We start from the raw sequence: 19544 nt of genomic DNA, 5'->3' as shown, positions 1-19544 counted from the left end.
CAGGTTGAATGTTGATGAAATTTTAATCTCTTTCTTTGACTAGGAGCACCCGGCAGATGTGTCCCTCATCTCCCCTATTATTCAACCTGGCCCTGGAATCTTTGCTGATGGCAATTCGTACCTATCCTGAACAGAAGGGAATTCAGGCTGACAGCTTGGAGGTACGAGAATCAGCTTTTGCCAATGATGTTTTGTTGTATGTGTCGCATCCATCTGTACACATTCTGCTTATTTTGCAGATCCTAAAATCCTTTGATGCATTGTCGGGATATTCCATCAATTGGGATAAAACTGGGGTTCTTTCCCTCACTCGCTACTGTACTAAGGGCATGACTATGGATTTTAATCTTAAATGGTGTTTCATAGACATCAAATATCTGGGGATATGCTTTCACCATACCCTTGAAGATACTGTACTTCATGCTGCTCAGTTAGTTGTAAAAAAGATAAAAGAAGGTTGTACTGTTTGGCCACCTTTGTGGCTCTCTTGGTGGGGCAGGTTGGAAGCCAAAAGAATGGTGTTTTTTTTTGTTTTTTTTACAGATGCTTCTACTACCTTTTCCGCTATGTATGTACAAAACTTTGGACATAGTGTTACAAAAATTTTTCTGGATGTCTAAATCCCTACAGGATTTTGTTAAGTAAATTGAAGAAGCTGTGAGATCGGGGAGGCGTCGACTTTCCTGACTTTGCAACTTATGCCAAAGCTGCTGTCTTACGGCTGCTTGTTTATGGTTCCAGAATTATTCTGATGATGGTGATCAGTGCTGGCTGAACTTAGAACATCAACTGATGGCGCCCTATATGCTTACTAATTTTATTGGAACTGTGGGTATTCCTTTCAAAAGTCAGTGGATGGTATTGTGTGGCACTCTGGAATTCACAAAGTTTTTGGATTCAAATGTTTCTTACTCTCTATTTACTCACTTGAATACTCCATTGTGGGGTAATCCTCGCAACTGTATTGCCAACAGACCCGTTTTCTATCCTTCTTGGGCTGAGGTGGGCATCTTGACCTTGAGAGACATGCTGTGTGCTGGTTGTCTCTGGACTTTTTCTGATCTTCATATTACTTACGAACTTTGCTTTACCCAAGCCTATAGATATTTTCAACTGACACAATGCTTGAGCAAATCTTCTGTTCACTTCACATTTTATCTCTCGTACATAAGCCCACTTGATTCACTTTCAACCTCGTCAGCCACTGACTGGGAGCAGGAGCTGCAAGTCATCTTGTCTCAGATATGGATGCAAGGTAACCTCCCTCTTAGGATGGCTTCCATCCTTCAATCCCTTTATTTCGTCCTTCATAAGGCCATATGGACACCAGTCAAGTCTTACTCAGCTAACTTCAATTCTTCACCTAATTGTTTGCGATGCCAGCCGGGGGCACTGTTCACCATATGCTGTTTGACTGTCCTATACTGCATTCCATTTTTGTCTGGAGTTTAGTCTTTGATCCATCATACTCTACCCATATCTGACTCAATATCCTTCATTCAGTGGGATATGATGGAGATCTTGATGAGCCCCAACATACATTTTTGGATATTATCTTGGCTGCGGCCCTTAAAGTTGTCTTAAGCAACTGGAACTCCTATTCCAGTTTCTATTTCTCACTAGTGGAACTATTGGATCAAGTTGCTCAGTATGAATACCATACTGCAGAGCGGCGATGTGCACTTACTCAACATCAGGCAATATGGTTACCAGTCTTCCTGGCCCAAGAGTCATGACTGTCCCTTCACAGTAAAATGTTCCCTTGTTTTGTGAATGTCATTCTTGTATGTCGTGGCTGTTGCCCTGTTTCTTGTTGTGCTTGTATGGTTGTTGAAAATAATCAATAAAAATTATTGAACAAGAAAAAATAAATACATTGGTGGCACTTTCTGAAGTAGCATTAACTTCCAATAAACACTTCCTGTAATTACTGATTAGTCCCCTCACATCACACAAGGGGAAGTTTGGTCTATTCCTCCACAGAGAACCATTTCAAGTATGTGAAATTTGAGAACTTCCTTACCTAAATATCTGGTCTCAGCATTTCAATACTGTTTAGGTTGAGACTATGACTTGACCAAATTGAAACATAAAATCTCTTCTTCGATCATTCTACAGTAAATTTACTTACATGTTTATAGTTATTGCCTTGCTGCATGACCCAGTTTCAGCTCACCTCTATCTCACACATGGATGGCCTGACATTATCATCTAGAATTTTTTTATACAAACAGAATTCATGGTTACATCAAATATGGCAGGCTGTCCAGCTCCTGAACCCCCACACCATAATACCTAACCACAATGCTTAAGAACTGGGATGAGGTTCTTACTTTGGGAATGCACTGCTTGGTTTTCATCCCCCTCCCAAACAAACAAAAAAACACAACAAAATTGCTATTATGAACAAAAGGTTCAACTTTTGCCTCATCTATTTAACATTACTCCAGAAGTCTTCTGGGTCATCCAGATGCCTTCTGCAAACATGATAAAGGCAGCAATTTTTTCAGGGGGAGGGGGATTTATTCCTAAGTATCCTCCAATGAAGACCATTACCAGGTTTGTTTGTTTGTTTTTGTTTTGTTTCCTGATGGCTGATGCATGAATTCTCACATCAATCACAGTGAGAAAGTGCTGGAGGTCTTTAGATGTTAGTCCGGGAGGGAATAAGAACCATCTATTGAAGCCCTTATCAAATCTGCAGTGTTGGCTACCTGATTGACAACAGTCCTACGGGGTCTAGTCTGAAAACAGTGGTCAAAGGAGGAGATGCCAGGGAACCACCCAGTTGTGATGTCATTCAAGCACAACTCTGGATGTATAAGAAGCCAGGTCCACTGCAGAAAAAGGCTACAGGCAAGTGCCCACAGTGGAATGCCCCTGAGGTGCTATTCAGGGGCCTCTAAGGGCCTGAGAGGTTATAAGAGGAGCTATGAGTAATATGGGAAAGGACAAAAAGTAAACATTAATTGGTTCCTCCTGGAGAGTATAAGACCAGCATATGCAGGGGTTTTCTAGAAAGAATACTAAAGTAATTCACTCCCTGACAGTGAGACTATTGAAACTTCTGGCGCTTCACTGAGTCCTGAAGGTAAGTCTCCATCTAACCCACCCTTGTAGAAGACATTTGGAGGTCACAGGTTTGAGGAGGGATTCTCCTTCTGGTAAATATTCCTCACAATTACTTTCAAATGCAACTACTGGCAAGGTCATCCAGCAGGATCCTCCCTCAGACATTGTGCTCCTCCCTGAGACGGCCCCTACCTCCTTTCAGATTTGGAAGTTCAGGGAACAGTGAACTCTGTTGGAGGGAATATTTCCTTGTCAGATATTAGGAGACCTGTTTGTAGGATAGAATCTGTTCTTCAGGGACTTGCATCACAAATGGCTGTGTTTTCAAAAGAAACAGTGGCTAGAATAGAAGAGTAAGACAAATGTCTCCAGATTGGAGGCACAAGTTGGAACACTGCAAGCAGCTAGTGTGGCTAGTATTAAAGATAACCTTATGATATGTGGAAGGGATTTCAAAAGGACATCCAAGTCAGAATTGGCATACCCTGCTCATAATATTTAAAAAAAAAAAAAAAAGGCCATCTTAGAGCCAATTTCAAACAAAAAAATATGTTGGGGTTTCCTGTTCGAAAATATGTGAGAATGTCCAAAATGAAAACCTATTTTACAAACTGAAACATTCATATATATTTTTTTATTGTTAATTTTTTACTGACCATTCCAGAACAGATAGAAAAATACCAACAACTCAAAGACAATATGTCAGCAGTTTTGCCAGAATGAACATTTGGAGGTAAAACAAATTGCAAGAGTTTAACATACAAATCTAAAAGAGCATCTTCAAATTAAAAATTCTCCCCTACCCCATACCCCAGAAAGAAGAAAGAAAAAAGAAGGGAAGAAAGAGAAAAAAATGACTAGTTAACTAAAATTCATTTTTGTGCATAATGCTCGTCTGACTTGTAGCCCTGCAGTAATTTTTTTCATACTTGCGAAGTTCCTCACATACACTCTGCCGAGACTGCAGCGTAGAGAACCTTGTATAGATTTCCAGGTTCGGAGGATGGACATTTTGGTAGCCAACAACAAAATCATAATTAAAGAACCATGTGCATCCTTCTCCAAACCCGCTGGGAAATGTCCTAACGAATAAATGGTAGGCGAATTATGCCAAGAAATTCCTGTGCACTGTAGAATCTTATCCCAACTGAATCCCAGAAAACTCTACTTTTGTCACAGTCAAATCAATGACATTCATAGGTACCGATCAGCTTGCAGCCCCTATTATTTGAATTAATAGGTTGTATAGAGAGAGGTGTGACCAGCAGAAGAAAAGAGGTTTTAATGCCCTTGTATAAGTCGTTGGTGAGGCCTCACCTGGAGTATTGTGTTCAGTTTTGGAGGCCGTATCTTGCTAAGGATGTAAAAAGAATTGAAGCGGTGCAAAGAAAAGCTACGAGAATGACATGGAATTTGCATTACAAAAGGAGAGACTTGCGGACCTGAACATGTATACCCTGGAGGAAAGGAGAAACAGGTGTGATATGATACAGACATTCAAATATTTGAAAGGTATTAATCCGCAAACAAACCTTTTCCGGAGATGGGAAGGCGGAAGAACTAGAGGACATGAAATGAGAATGAAGGAGGCCAGACTCAAGAAAAATGTCAGGAAGTATTTTTTCACGGAGAGAGTGGTGGACATGGAATGCCCTCCTGCAGGAGGTGGTGGAGATGAAAACGGTAACGGAATTCAAACATGCGTAGGATAAACATAAAGGAATCCTGTTGAGAAGGAATGGATCCTCAGAAGCTTAACTGAGATTGGGTGGCAGAGCCGGTGGTGGGAGGCGGGGCTGGTGGTTGGGAGACTTCTACAGTCTGTGCCCTGAAAATGGCAGATACAAATCAAGGTAAGGTATACACAAAAAGTAGCACATATGAATTTATCTTGTTGGGCAGACTAAATTGACCTTGCAGGTCTTTTTCTGCCGTCATCTACTATGTTACTATGAGACAATCTTTTCAAACTTTGATAATGTTGATAACTACTCTCAGACAACTGTATCATTAGAAGTGGAGGTAGCCCCTCTACAAAGTTTTTCCTCATTGGCAATTAAGGACAGAGATACACATGCTCGTAAGTTGGAGTATTTGGAGAACCAAGGAGGGAAAAAGGACAGAATTCTTGGTTTTAAAACCTAGAGTTCTTAATTTTGGTGGTACATTCATGTTAAAATCCCCTTGCAGGTGTTTTAACTCCAATAATTATGTTTTGTTTGATCAAAAAAAAACTGCTGGAGTATATTAATTCTAAGGAGGGAGTTATAGATACCTTGGTTGCATCTAATAATTGAACTCGCTGTATATCGGCTGCGAACATTTGGCTCTCTACTGCTCTATTGATATAATAGTTTTTTTGTATTTCTTTATTTCTTAGTACTTGGATCTAAAATTGTGAACAAAGTGGAATAATTATTATTGCAATTTGTTATTTTTCTTGTTAATTAAGTTGTGATATTGCTTAAACATTTATGTAAATATATAAATGTAAAATAAATATATTGAAACATAAAGGAGACCAATAATGGTCACTACCATTCACAACAAAACCTCCTGTGTGCAAACACACTGGAATATTATAACAATGTTTGTAAAAAAAAAAAAAAAAAATGGAGGAAAAGGATCTCAGAAACCTCTCAGACAATGATTTCAACACATTTGTCTGTTCTCAAGGTTGACCTTCTCCCAGTCTCTATACCGCTAGACATTTGGCGAGTACCTTGGGAACTGACGCAAGGCGAAATGGTAGTACGGGATACTAGTAATGGTGTTTCCCTATTCAAAATCAAAGATACTTCTTGTGACTGGGAAGTATCGAAATGTGGGAATAGGCATCCTTTAAGTCCAGAGAGCATAGCCAATCATTTTCCCGAATCATGGGGAGAAGGGACTCCAGGGAAATCATACTTTTCTTTGACTAGGAATTTGTTCAGGGCCCTCAGGTCTAGGGCGGGACGGAATCCTCCTGTTTTCTTGGGCACAAGGAAGTATCTAGAATAGAATTCCTACCCTTCTTCCACTGGTGGAACGAGTTCAATCACCTTGGCCTGTAGAAGGAAGGAAGTTTCCTCACAAGTACCCTCTTGTGCTGAGACCTCAGTGACAACATTTTTGGTGGGCAATTTGGTGGTCTTTGACGTTATGCAGGGCGTAACCAAGACAGACTATTTGAAGAACCCACAAGTCACAGATTCAAAGGGGCCACATGTGATGGTACAAATTCAGTCTCCTCCCTACCAGAAGACCATCTGGGACAATTACTTTTAAGAGTGGATATGCTCTCTCAGAGCCAATCAAAACCTCATCCCTTACTTCAACTGGGACACCAGCTGGGGCTTCTAAGAACAGGTTTGACAAAGCCAAGAGCGCTGGGCCTGGAGCTATTGGGGAGAGTAGGAAGGTGGCAGGAACTTAGGACTTTGAGGGTAGTAGGGTCACCATTTAGGCCCACTCGAAAACCTCCGTAAGGAAGAGGATGCAGCTGGAGGCTGCCAAGACAGAGTTTGGATGGTGTTGTATGCTTCTTCATGAGGTCAGCAACCTCTTCCACTTTATCTCCAAACAAGTTGTCACCTTGGCAAGAAACATCCACCAACCTCTCCTGCACCACTGATTCTAGGTTAGAGATAAGCAGCCATAAGAGTCTGCGCATCCCCACATCCATGGCAGAGAGTCTGGATGCTATGTCAAAAGACTCGTAGGTGCAATTGGGCAGATATTTTCTGCACTCCAGCTGCTTCCTGGTCAACTGGCAAAGCTCTAAAGCTCTGCTCCTATGGGAGACTATTTATTTATTTTGCACATTTATACCCCACTTTTTTCCCCACAGTTTTGCAGGCTCAAAGTGGCTTACAATGCACTGATAGGCTATCACCAGATCAGTGGTGATACGATTACAATTAAATTAGATAGAATAGAAGAAACAGGGAAAGGATAAGAGTCTAAAATGGTCCGTAGATATGTTGTTAGAAAGGACTTCAGGTTATATATTGAATCCTTGGAGTAGGCTGAACCTCTTTCGGTTGGAAGAGATGTAAATGAACTGGACACACCAAGATGACCTTGCATGATGGAAATGGAGTTGAAATCCGCTCCTTTATTCGTTCACTCCTGCTCCTATGGCATCTAGCACAACAACCCGCTCACTCCCTCACATCTTCAACGATAAACAGCTGAATGAAAGGTGGAAGCCAACAAACTGTACTTAGTGTACTGTGGACTAAAAATTGCACGTGAGGGTCATGTAGACCTGGTAGAACTGGATGCGAGCAATGAGCAGAGGCCTTAAAAGTTTTTCTCCCAAATGAGTCTAGTGCCCTGGCCTCGCTACCTAGGGGTGCCGAGCCATGAGATGACGTAGGCACAGAAGAACACTAATCGTCGCACACTTAAAAGCACACTGGAAACAGCAAAGATGAGTCAAAAATAGTTCTCTTGATCATACTTATTATGTCCAAGTTTTATTATATAACCGTATAGACTCAACACGGCCATGTTTCAGCTGACTGGCCTGCCTCAGGAGTCTATACAATCTCTCAAAGACGTCTGAATGAAAAGAACGAGGCATGAGTCATGGAACTCCTAACTCAGTATTGCGTACCCACCTACTTAGGTGCAACCTGCACTGAGAGAGGAGATTCTCAGTTCTTCATCAGTGCATCCTTAAGGATAGGGTACAATGTCACAGTGACCCCTTCTTTAGGAAGAGACTCGTAATTCAGGGCAGTCAACATCTCCACCCTGGGCTCTTCCTCCGTTTCCAAAAAATGGGATTGCATAAGCCATGTCTCCCTGATAAAAACGGTGAAAGAGAGATCCTCAGGTGGAGATTTTCATCTCTCTTGAGTTGGTGAGGAAACAGAAGGTATCCCATAGAACCCCTCCTCTGAAAAGTAATGAGGGGTTTCTTCTGAATTCTATGAGTGGTCCCATTCAGACTCTTCACCGTAGCCAAGTTGTATTGAATGACTGTGTATCTGTCTCGACTCAGAGGATCTATGTCCATGCCTCAAAGAGCGTAGAGATACAGCCCTACTCTGACTCGGGGGAAGCTTCCTCCCCCAACATCAAGAGTGGTACTGTATCTGCAGCACAGAAGAAGCCTCAGGAAGGATCTGAGCTGGATCCACAATTGGTGCAAGTGCCCTCGGTGTCTGAGCGGTTTGCAAATGCAGCATCTGCCAGTTCCTCCCTGAGAATGGCTCGGAACGGCTCATTGAAGGCAGGCATTGGCAAAGGCAGGAGATCCAGAAGAGAGGCAGCCTGAGGAGTCTGTGTCGGACTGGTAGCGGAGACCCTGCTGCTAGGAGATTTGTGCACTAGCACCTCTTCCAAAGAGGGGGAGTGCTCCCCCCAGTGCCAGCACTTCTCAGGTACCGGCAATTCCGATGCCCCTGTATGCTTGGCACCATATGTCGAGAAGGACTAATGCTTATGCTTCTTGGGCTTCCCCTGATACACAGCATCGCAGGAAGCCCAAGAAGCATAAGCACTGGTGCTCCTCGACACACAGTGCCAGGCGTGATGAGGCATCGGCACAGCCGGTACCTGAGAAGTGCTCGCACCAGAAGGAGCATTCGCCCTCTGGTAGCAAGGACCTGGCTGCTGGGAGACTTGCATACAGGCACCTCTTCCAAGGAGGGGAAGCACTCATTCCAATGCCAGGACTTCTCACATACCTGTGATGCCGATGCTCCAGCACTCCTGGCACTATGTGTCGAGGAGGACCGATGCTTATGCTTCTTGAGCTTATCCTGATAAACAGCACTGCAGTCCTTCGGTGCCGACAAGGATGTCGTCGAACCCGTACGTGCCCCTGGTATCAGGTCCAATGCTGACAGATCCTGGGGTTACTCACAGCACCCGATGACAAGGGAGGTGGAGACTTCCTCGATGCCAGTGCACTTCCAGTGGAAGCTGAAGTCTTGGCAGCCATCGAAGCTGATGCATTGGCCTTTGAGGAACCAAAAAGCTTCTCCCATTGAACTTGCTGCACCCTCTGTGTCCTCAGCTGCTTGCAAACAGAGAGAACAATAAGTCTCATGGTCAGGTCCACGTCACCTGATGTGCCAGCTGTGCAGGTCTGTCATGAAAATCACCCAATTACACTGAGCACACCTTTTGAAGTTACTGGGGGGATCTTCTTGGACATCAAGAAAAGGATCACGGCCAAATTAAACTCCTCAGTTTTGAACCAGAAAAAAGAGGCGGTGTTCAATTTGAGATCTGGGCTCGGGACTAAAAAGGCCTAGCAACGCAGAAAAATAAAGGAAACTTTATGGCCGAAAAACTAAAAGAAATTAAAAAGGTAACTGATAAAAAGGGTAAAGTAAACGAAAAAAGTATCAGAGGGGACTGAAAGCCCGCACGGGAAGGCACAAGAAAAAAATATAAGCACTTCAGGGGAACACGAAGACACGTTTGCACCGGGCTCTGTCAGATAACATTACCCAGCTGTGAGAATAGGAAGGCCTGCTTGTCCTCAGAGAAACAAGGTTTCAGCAGAAATAAAACATTTTAAAATTTGTTGTCTTATTTAACAGATAATTTTGTACAAATGGTGAATATTTATGTAAACTGGAACTTCTGCAATTGTTTCAAGCATTATATCTAAAAGAGGTCACTCCCAGAATGTATTGACACAACATATATTAATCAATTTCCTGAAGCTAACAAATACACTTTGTGACCCCATCCCAAACTCTGTTCACTGCAATCAATGACAAGGAGGATCTGAGGAAAAGGACAAGAACTTTCACTTGAAGCTATTCAGAGAGGTTTGCATTTTAATGCATACACCTTCCTACCTAGTTTAACTTGCTGCATCAGTTCTTTGGCTGAGGTAAAGAAGCAGTAGTTTTCCCTGATGCCCAGCACAAGTATGTCTTTTGACCAGCGAGTGTAGGCTGTTGCTCAGTAATGGAAGAGATTCTGTTAAGACTTCTGAATGCTGTCTCCGCATCATGACTAACTATTAGAGTCTTGAGTTAGAGAGGCTGAGCTGGGAATTAACCCAAGTTATCCCCATGGCAGCAGCACCACCAATGGAATATTGAGCTTTCCCTTCAATGTTTCATTTCAATTTATACAGTTTCTTCTAAACAAACACTATAAAATCATTTTCCACCTTGCCTTTGAACACTCATTGTCAATGTAAATATGACATACGGTAATGTACCTGTGCTTCTGGTGTGAGCTGTTTCTCCCTCTCCTGCATAGACATTTTACAATAAGACTGCAAAGCCAGGTAGTTCTTCCGCTTCCACTTTCTATCGAATCTGTCTGCGTGTTGTTTGCAATAAGCAAAAAATGGATCAGCTATATCCTGTTTCAAAAAGAAAATGGAAAGAAAATAGCCGATTTAAGTTATCCAAGACCACACAGTTAATACTCTAATATATAAAACACTAGAAGCCAATTGGACAAACTGTTTTATCATTTTCAAGTGTATGTCATCTGTTCTAATAAGTTTAATCAAAAACCAAACACACACTGTTTTTCCCTCTGATTCATATGTCATTTTAGGAATACAATTATGGCCCCATCTAGCATTAAAACAAAATGCTAGGTTATGGAGTTCTTCCAAATTTGAAAAAACTATTCAATGGCTCTATCTATTATATCTATGAATGTTAATTATGCCATAAAAATTCAAATTGCTATTTCTTTTGGTCTGTAAATAAAATACATTGCTCATATGAAAGCAAAGTCAATGAAATACAAAACAGAGTCTAAAATGTCCTCTCATTTAATAAGTTTAATGTACTATCAAATTAGTCAAAGTACTCCCTAGTCATTATTCCCATTGTTCATTAATATTATCTCTTAAAAAATTAATGGCTTTTCCCAGAAGCACTTCAAAATTGTCTTTTGCAGTTTCAACTTCTCCCTAACAAGGTATTTAATGCCTCTAAAACTCTGTTAGTATAAAATGTTTCACAAATATGAGTAAACAGAAGTCACAGTACAGTATTAGGAAAAGGATCATATCTTAGGATGGGCCACGCACTAATGTGAAGGCATTTCTTTTTTTTTTCCCAACCTAATGAAATGCTGGAAGGAAATTATAAATAAGGGGCCGATAACATCTGTCGCTGGGCAAAATAACTCTCCATAAATTTAACAAAATATGATCAAATTTGATGTGGGGGAAAACCTGAGGAAAGCCCAGGCCAAATGTATTCCGCGTATTAAAAAAGGAGGACGGAAGACCAAACGACAGCTCTCGTGGTTAAATAGTGAGGTGAAGGAAGCTATTAGAGTTAAAAGAAAATCCTTCAGAAAATGGAAGAAGGAACTGACTGACAATAATAAGAAACAGCATAAGGAATGTCAAGTCAAATGCAAAGCGCTGATAAGGAAAGCTAAGAGGGACTAAGAAAAAAAGATTGACTTGGAGGCAAAAACACATAGCAAATTTTTTAGGTATATTAAACGCAGGATGCCGGCAAAAGAATCAGTTGGACTGCTAGATGACCGAGGAGTAAAAGGGGCAATCAGGGAAGACAAAGCCGTAGTGGAGAGATTAAATGAATTCTTTGTTTCGGTCTTCACCGAGGAAGATTTGGGTGGGATACCGGTGTCGGAAATGGTATTCGAAGCTGACGAGTCGGAGAAACTTAATGAATTCTCTATAGACCTGGAGGATGTAATGGGGCAGTTCTACAAACTGAAGAGTAGCAAATCTCCTGGACCGGATGGTATTCATCAGAGTACTGATAGAACTGAAAAATGAGTTGCGGAGCTATTGTTAGAAATATGTAATTTATCCTTAAAATCGAGCGTGGTCCCGGAAGATTGGAGGGTGGCCAATAAAACGCCGATTTTTTAAAAAAGTTCCAGAGGAGATCCGGGAAATTATAGACCAGTGAGTTTGACGTCGGTGCCGGGCAAAATGGTAGAGACACTTATTAAGAACAAAATTACAGAGCATATTCAAAAGCATGGATTAATGAGACAAAGTCAACATGAATTTAGTGAAGGGAAATCTTGCCTCACCAATCTACTACATTTCTTTGAAGGGGTGAGCAAACATGTGGATAAAGGGGAGCCGGTTGATATTGTGTATCTGGATTTTCAGAAGGAATCTGACAAAGTACCTCATGAAAGACTACAGAGGAAATTGGAGAGTCATGGGATAGGAGGTAGTGTTCTATTGTGGATTAAAAATTGGTTAAAAGATAGAAAACAGAGAGTAGGGTTAAATGGTCAGTATTCTCAATGGAGAAGGGTAGTTAGTGGGATTCCCCAGGGCTCTGTGCTGGGACCGTTGCTTTTTAACATATTTATAAATGACCTAGAGATGGGAGTAACTAGTGAGGTAATTAAATTTGCTGATGACATAAAGTTATTCAAAGTCGTTAAATCGCAGCAGGATTGTGAAAAATTACAAGCGGACCTTACGAGACTGGGAGACTGGGCGTCAATGAAAGATGACATTTAATGTGAGCAAGTGCAGTGATGCATGTGGGAAAGAGGAACCCGAATTATAGCTACGTCATGCAAGGTTCCATGTTAGGAGTCACAGACCAAGAAAGGAATCTAGGTGTCGTTGTTGATGATATACTGAAACCTTCTGCTCAGTGTGCTGCTGCGGCTAAGAAAGCAAATAGAATGTTAGGTATTATTAGGAAAGGAATGGAAAATAAAAATGAGGATGTTAAAATGCTTTTGTATCGCTCCATGGTGCGACCGCACCTCGAATATTGTGTTCAATTCTGGCTGCCGTATCACAAAAAAGATATAGTGGAATTAGAAAAGGTGCAGAGAAGGGCAACAAAAATGATAAAGGGGATGGGACAACTTCCCTACGAGGAAAGGCTAAAGGGGCTAGGGCTCTTCAGCTTGGAGAAAAGGCGGCTGAGGGGAGAGATATGATAGAGGCCTATAAAATAATGAGTGGATTGAACGGGTAGATGTGAAGTGTCTGTTCACGCTTTCCAAAAATACTAGGACTAGGGGGCATGCGATGAAGCTACAATATAGTAAATTTAAAACAAATCGGAGAAAACGTTTCTTCACTTAATGTGTAATTAAACTCTGGAATTCGTTGCCAGAGAATGCGGTAAAGGCGGTTAGCTTAGCGGAGTTTTAAAAAGGTTTGGACGGCTTCCTAAAGGAAAAGTCCATAGACCGTTATTAAATGGACAGGGAAAATCCACTATTTCTGGGATAAGCAGTATAAAATGTTTTGTACATTTTTGGAGATCTTGCCAGGTATCTGTGACCTGGATTGGCCACTGTTGGAAACAGGATGCTGGGCTTGATGGACCTTTGGTCTTTCCCAGTATGGCAATACTTACAGTGGTGGAAATAAGTATTTGATCCCTTGCTGATTTTGTAAGTTTGCCCACTGACAAAGACATGAGCAGCCCATAATTGAAGGGTAGGTTATTGGTAACAGTGAGAGATAGCACATCACAAATTAAATCCGGAAAATCACATTGTGGAAAGTATATGAATTTATTTGCATTCTGCAGAGGGAAATAAGTATTTAATCCCTCTGGCAAACAAGACCTAATACTTGGTGGCAAAACCCTTGTTGGCAAGCACAGCGGTCAGACGTCTTCTGTAGTTGATGATGAGGTTTGCACACATGTCAGGAGGAATTTTGGTCCACTCCTCTTTGCAGATCATCTCTAAATCATTAAGAGTTCTGGGCTGTCGCTTGGCAACTCGCAGCTTCTGCTCCCTCCATAAGTTTTCAATGGGATTAAGGTCTGGTGACTGGCTAGGCCACTCCATGACCCTAATGTGCTTCTTCCTGAGCCACTCCTTTGTTGCCTTGGCTGTATGTTTTGGGTCATTGTCGTGCTGGAAGACCCAGCCACGACCCATTTTTAAGGCCCTGGCGGAGGGAAGGAGGTTGTCACTCAGAATTGTACGGTACATGGCCCCATCCATTCTCCCATTGATGCGGTGAAGTAGTCCTGTGCCCTTAGCAGAGAAACACCCCCAAAACATAACATTTCCACCTCCATGCTTGACAGTGGGGACGGTGTTCTTTGGGTCATAGGCAGCATTTCTCTTCCTCCAAACACGGCGAGTTGAGTTCATGCCAAAGAGCTCAATTTTTGTCTCATCTGACCACAGCACCTTCTCCCAATCACTCTCGGCATCATCCAGGTGTTCACTGGCAAACTTCAGACGGGCCGTCACATGTGCCTTCCGGAGCAGGGGGGCCTTGCGGGCACTGCAGGATTGCAATCCGTTATGTCGTAATGTGTTACCAATGGTTTTCGTGGTGACAGTGGTCCCAGCTGCCTTGAGATCATTGACAAGTTCCCCCCTTGTAGTTGTAGGCTGATTTCTAACCTTCCTCATGATCAAGGATACCCCACGAGGTGAGATTTTGCGTGGAGCCCCAGATCTTTGTCGATTGACAGTCATTTTGTACTTCTTCCATTTTCTTACTATGGCACCAACAGTTGTCTCCTTCTCGCCCAGCGTCTTACTGATGGTTTTGTAGCCCATTCCAGCCTTGTGCAGGTGTATGATCTTGTCCCTGACATCCTTAGACAGCTCCTTGCTCTTGGCCATTTTGTAGAGGTTAGAGTCTGACTGATTCACTGAGTCTGTGGACAGGTGTCTTTCATACAGGTGACCATTGCCGACAGCTGTCTGACATGCAGGTAACGAGTTGATTTGGAGCATCTACCTGGTCTGTAGGGGCCAGATCTCTTACTGGTTGGTGGGGGATCAAATACTTATTTCCCTCTGCAGAATGCAAATAAATTCATATACTTTCCACAATGTGATTTTCCGGATTTAATTTGTGATGTGCTATCTCTCACTGTTACCAATAACCTACCCTTCAATTATGGGCTGCTCATGTCTTTGTCAGTGGGCAAACTTACAAAATCAGCAAGGGATCAAATACTTATTTCCACCATTGTATGTACTTATGAACCTACAGTGGAAGAAAAAAAGACAATCAAGCATCTGCTGGTCTGGTCGTCTGCAGAATGGAGGAAATAACAACAAACAAGACAGTTACTCCAATGGCACTGATTACTTGGCTGGAAGGTTGCAAAAAGTGCTCCAAGAAAGGTATGGCACAGGCAAATCAAGGCTGAAGCAAAATGACTCCACCTTCTGCATGGATCATTTTACTGCAGATGCTCTGGATGGACTGCATTGATACTACAGATGCCCTTTGTCAGGACTGCCACAGCAACTGTGGAACTGCCCTACCAACTAAAGGTCTGCCATATTGGAGCCAGAGCACTGATTTGACTTGGGTATATTAAAAGACACCTTTCACTGGAAATTTCTGACATCTTACTTCAAAACAAATTATAAGAACTACTGCAAATTCAAAGTTTAGAATACTCTTTACAGAGTGCTTTTTCTGCAGAACTCTCTCACTAAAGAATGTACACAATTGAACACAAGAAAGCATATTATTAATTTACAGTGTGGTAAACAGAGATTAAATGAAAATTTAGCATGCCTTTCAACAGGTTACTCAAAGCTCATGAATCTGCAATGTTCAAACACCAAGCTACTACTCTCGAAGGCCACATGAAGTACTTCTCTAGTACAGTAGCCACTGGAAAAAAAAGCAGTTGCATAATTTGAAAACCAGAACTGCATACACAGAAGCACTGGACTCCACATAAATATTCCAGAGCTTGACAAGAAGCGGACCGTGAAATAAGACACAGCTACAGCAGCTTTCAGTAAACTAAAAAGAGGGGGATAAAATCTGTTGTGCCAATGCAATTTTGTTTCTTTCCTACTGACTGCTTTCATAATGTATTCTTGTTATATAGTCAAATCAGTAAAATAATGAGTATTCAAAGAAAGGGGGAAATAGACCTGCAGGCCACAAAGGTTTCCATAGCTCACAGGAATACAGTTTCCCTTTAGTAACTTCATTCAAGTAACATCCATGTCTTTGTAGAAGGAAAAAAATCACCTATCCATTCATATGAAATACAAATTTATGATCCACAACCATATAGGAAAGATCAATGTTCACAAAATGCTCTTAAAATATTTGTTTTGGACAATACTGGGTCAGACCAATGGTCCTTGTAGTCCAGTATCCTGCTACCAGAAGTGGGCAATTCAGGTCACTGGTACCTGGCAGAAACCCAATTAGTAGCAGCATTCCATGTAACCAATCCCAGGGCAAGCAGTGGCTGGCTTCCCCCCATGCTTATCTCAATAACAGACTATGAACTTTTTCTCCAAGAACTTGTCCAAACTTTTTTTTTAAACCCAGATACACTAAGCACTGTTACCATATTCTCCAGAAATGAATTCCAGAGCTTAACTGTTCTTTGAGTGAAAAAATATTTCCTCCAATTTGTTTTAGAAGTATCTCCATGTAATTTCATTGATTGTCCCCCGGTCTTTGTACTTTTTGAAAAAGTGAAAAATCGATTCACTTTTACCAGTTCTACTCCACTCAGGATTTTGTAGACCTCAATCATATCCCACCTCAGTTGTCTCTTTTCCAAGCTGAAGATCCCTAACCTCTTTAGCTTTTCCTCATATGGGAGGAGTTCCATCCTCTTTATCATTTTGGTCGCTCTTCTTTGAACCTTTTCTAATTTCACTATATCTTTTTTTTAAGATACAACAACCAGAATTGAACGCAGTACTCAAGGTGAGGTCACAGCATGGAACGATACAGAGGCATTATTATATCCATGGTCTTATCTTACATCCCTTTCCTAATAATTCCTAGGATCCTGTTTGCTTTTTAGGTCACCACCGCACACTGGGCAGAAGATTTCAGTGTATTGTCTACAATGACACCTAGATCATTTTCTTGATTGCTAACTCCTAAGGTGAGGTCACAGCATGGAACAATACAGAGGTATTATAATATTCATGGTCTTATTTTGCATCCCTTTCCTAATAATTCCTAGGATCCTGTTTGCTTTTATTTATTTATTTGTTGCATTTGTATCCCACCTTATCCCACCTCTTTGCAGGCTCAAAGTGGCTTACAATACATCATGAATAGTGGAAGAATGTTAGTTAACATTTAGTATTGCAGGGTTTTGGTCAGCATGGTGATAATAAAACAAAGTAATAGTATACAAGCAGATATTAAGAGACAATTCTGAATATAAATGGGCAAGTTGTGCACATTCACATTGGTTGATCTTTGTGGTAGGTTTTATTAAAGAGACTAGTAAAAAAAAACCCATTTCTGATGCAAATGAAACGGGGGCTAGCAAGGTTTTCTTCAGAGTGTGCATGTGGGAGTGTGTGTGTCCCTGCCCTCTGCCCTCTCTCCCTCCCCCTCCCCCCTCCGAGTCCAGTCCTTCAGTGTTGTTTCCTGCTGTTCTGTGTTTTTGTTACAGAGAGAGTGAGGGCATCTCTCTCCCCTCCCCCCTCTGAATCCTTCACAGTTTCGTGGGATTTCCTGCTGTGCTGTTTTCCTTCACTCATGGGGAAACCGGATATCTCTGGCGCTTCACACTTCCGGCTGGAGGCTTCAGTGGTGCCTTTTATACATATAGATGGGTCTTCAGTAATGAGCGGAAGTTCGTTCTTTCGTCAATCGATTTCAAGCTGTGCGGCAGTGCATTCCATAACTGTGTGCTCAGGTAGGTGAAGTTTGACGCATGCATTAGTTTGTATTTCATTCCTTTGCAGCTGGGGAAGTGCAGATCAAGGAATGTGCGGGATGATCTTTTGGCATTCCTAGGTGGTAAGTCAATCAGGTCTTACATGTAAGCTGGTGCGTCTCCATGGATAATTTTGTGAACTAGTGAGCATACCTTGAAAGCGATACGTTCCTTAAGAGGGAGCCAGTGTAGTTTTTCTCGGGCTTGCCAAATATAAGTCTAGCTGCAGTGTTCTGGGCTGTTTGGAGTTTCTTGGTTATTTGTTCTTTGCAGCCAGCATATAGTGCGTTGCAATAGTCTAGATGACTGTGCACCACTGATTGTACCAGGTTGCGGAAAACACTCCTTGGGAAGAAAGGTCGTATTCTTTTTAATTTCCACATTGAGTGGAACATCTTCTTGGTTGTGTTTTTCGCGTGGTTCTCTAGTGTTAGGTCACCACCGCACACTGGGCAGAAGATTTCAGCGCATTGTCTACAATGACACCTAGATCTTTTCTTGAGTGCTAACTCCTAAGGTGGACCCCAGCATCAAACTATGATTCAGATTAGTCTTCCCAACATACATCACTTTGCATTTGTCCATCTGCCATTTTTCTACTGCAATAGAAATGTCTCAGGGTTTGTAAGGCAAAAACCTATGGCTAAAAATATGACCGCTGCAATCATTCAAAAATGTTATCAAAACACAGAATAGGCCTGATTTCATTCTCAACTTTCTGGCTATAGGTGAGATACCTGATATTCTCTTTAATTTAATGCTTATTGCTTAATTAATTAATTTGCCCTGTGTAACCTTTTTTCTTTCTTTCTTTTCCTGCCAAGCTCTGATAGAGAGGAGAGGCTGTTTTAAACTGCATAGCACTCAATTGAGGCTCTGAAGTTGCATTTTACATAGCTGAAACTGCGATTATTATAATTATTGGGAATATTTAGATTTATATCATAAGAAGGAAAGTTTTATATTCTAGGACAATTTTGAAAGTTAAATCAATTGAAAATTCTTTGATTAGACTGTACCAATTCTGGTCCCCATCTAGAGAATTGCCTTGATAACAGCAGTTAGCTGACACACTGGGACTTATAATCCCACCCACCCCAGGGTTTTCCACTCATTTATAGACAAACCAAACCTCATTACCTTACTCAATCATACAAAGGCAGTCTTGCAGACTGTTAACCCAACATAGTACACCTGTTCATACCCATTTCAACCAATCAGGATGACTTTTATTCTCTGCAATAATTGTGGTGCTTTAGTTTCAAGGCCAATCATCTGGAGACTTAAAGCTTGTCCTATCTGTCTTCAGCTATCTAGTTTACAACAAGAGCTCAGTAAAGTAATGCAAGAATTGGATACAATTAAAGCAGCTTCTAGGACTGCACAGAAAAATAGCTTCTCACCACTCCCTCAAAGAATAAAACCACATAAGAACAGATGGTTCACAGTAGGCTCAGGCAGACTTCGTCATGTGACACAGAAGCATCCACCCGCACAAGTGTTGCCACTAAAGAATTCTTTTGCTCCATTACAGCACTGTAATGCTCCTGAAAATAGAACTGAGGCAGAGGAAAAAGCAATAGAGTTGGAACACAAAGACATGAAGGTACCCAAAGTGAAAAGACACCCCCAAATCACTAATGTTGTAACACATACCAAGAAATATAGATGGAAAGCGATGGCCACAAATGCTCGTAGTCTAAGCAATAAAGTTCATGACCTTCAAGCCCTGATGTTGGAGGCAGACTTAGATGTTGTTGCAATCACAGAGACGTGGCTCAACAGTTCCCACGAATGGGATACAAGCATACCAGGCTATAATCTATTTAGGAAGGATAGAGAGGGTCGTAAAGGTGGAGGAGTAGCTCTGTATGTGAAGAA

At 41.7% G+C, this 19544-nt stretch overlaps 1 protein-coding gene across 9 annotated transcripts in view; it reads right to left on the bottom strand.

The window, feature by feature from the left end:
* Positions 1-19544, bottom strand: part of PHF14 (PHD finger protein 14) — a 599885-nt gene that overhangs the window by 433395 nt on the left and 146946 nt on the right. For all 9 annotated transcript variants that reach the window (XR_003941940.1, XR_003941941.1, XM_030201081.1 and 6 more), the window contains exon 8: positions 10253-10399. Coding sequence is in view for 7 of the 9 variants with exons in the window: in XM_030201081.1 (XP_030056941.1) it covers positions 10253-10399 (147 nt within the window). In the remaining 2 variants the exon portion in view is untranslated. The remainder of the gene's footprint in view (positions 1-10252; positions 10400-19544) is intronic.

This window comes from Microcaecilia unicolor, chromosome 1, assembly GCF_901765095.1.
Source record: "Microcaecilia unicolor chromosome 1, aMicUni1.1, whole genome shotgun sequence".
NCBI lineage: Eukaryota > Metazoa > Chordata > Amphibia > Gymnophiona > Siphonopidae > Microcaecilia > Microcaecilia unicolor.
The sequence above is the reverse complement of the archived record's forward strand: the minus strand, read 5'-3'. Positions and strand labels throughout refer to the sequence as shown.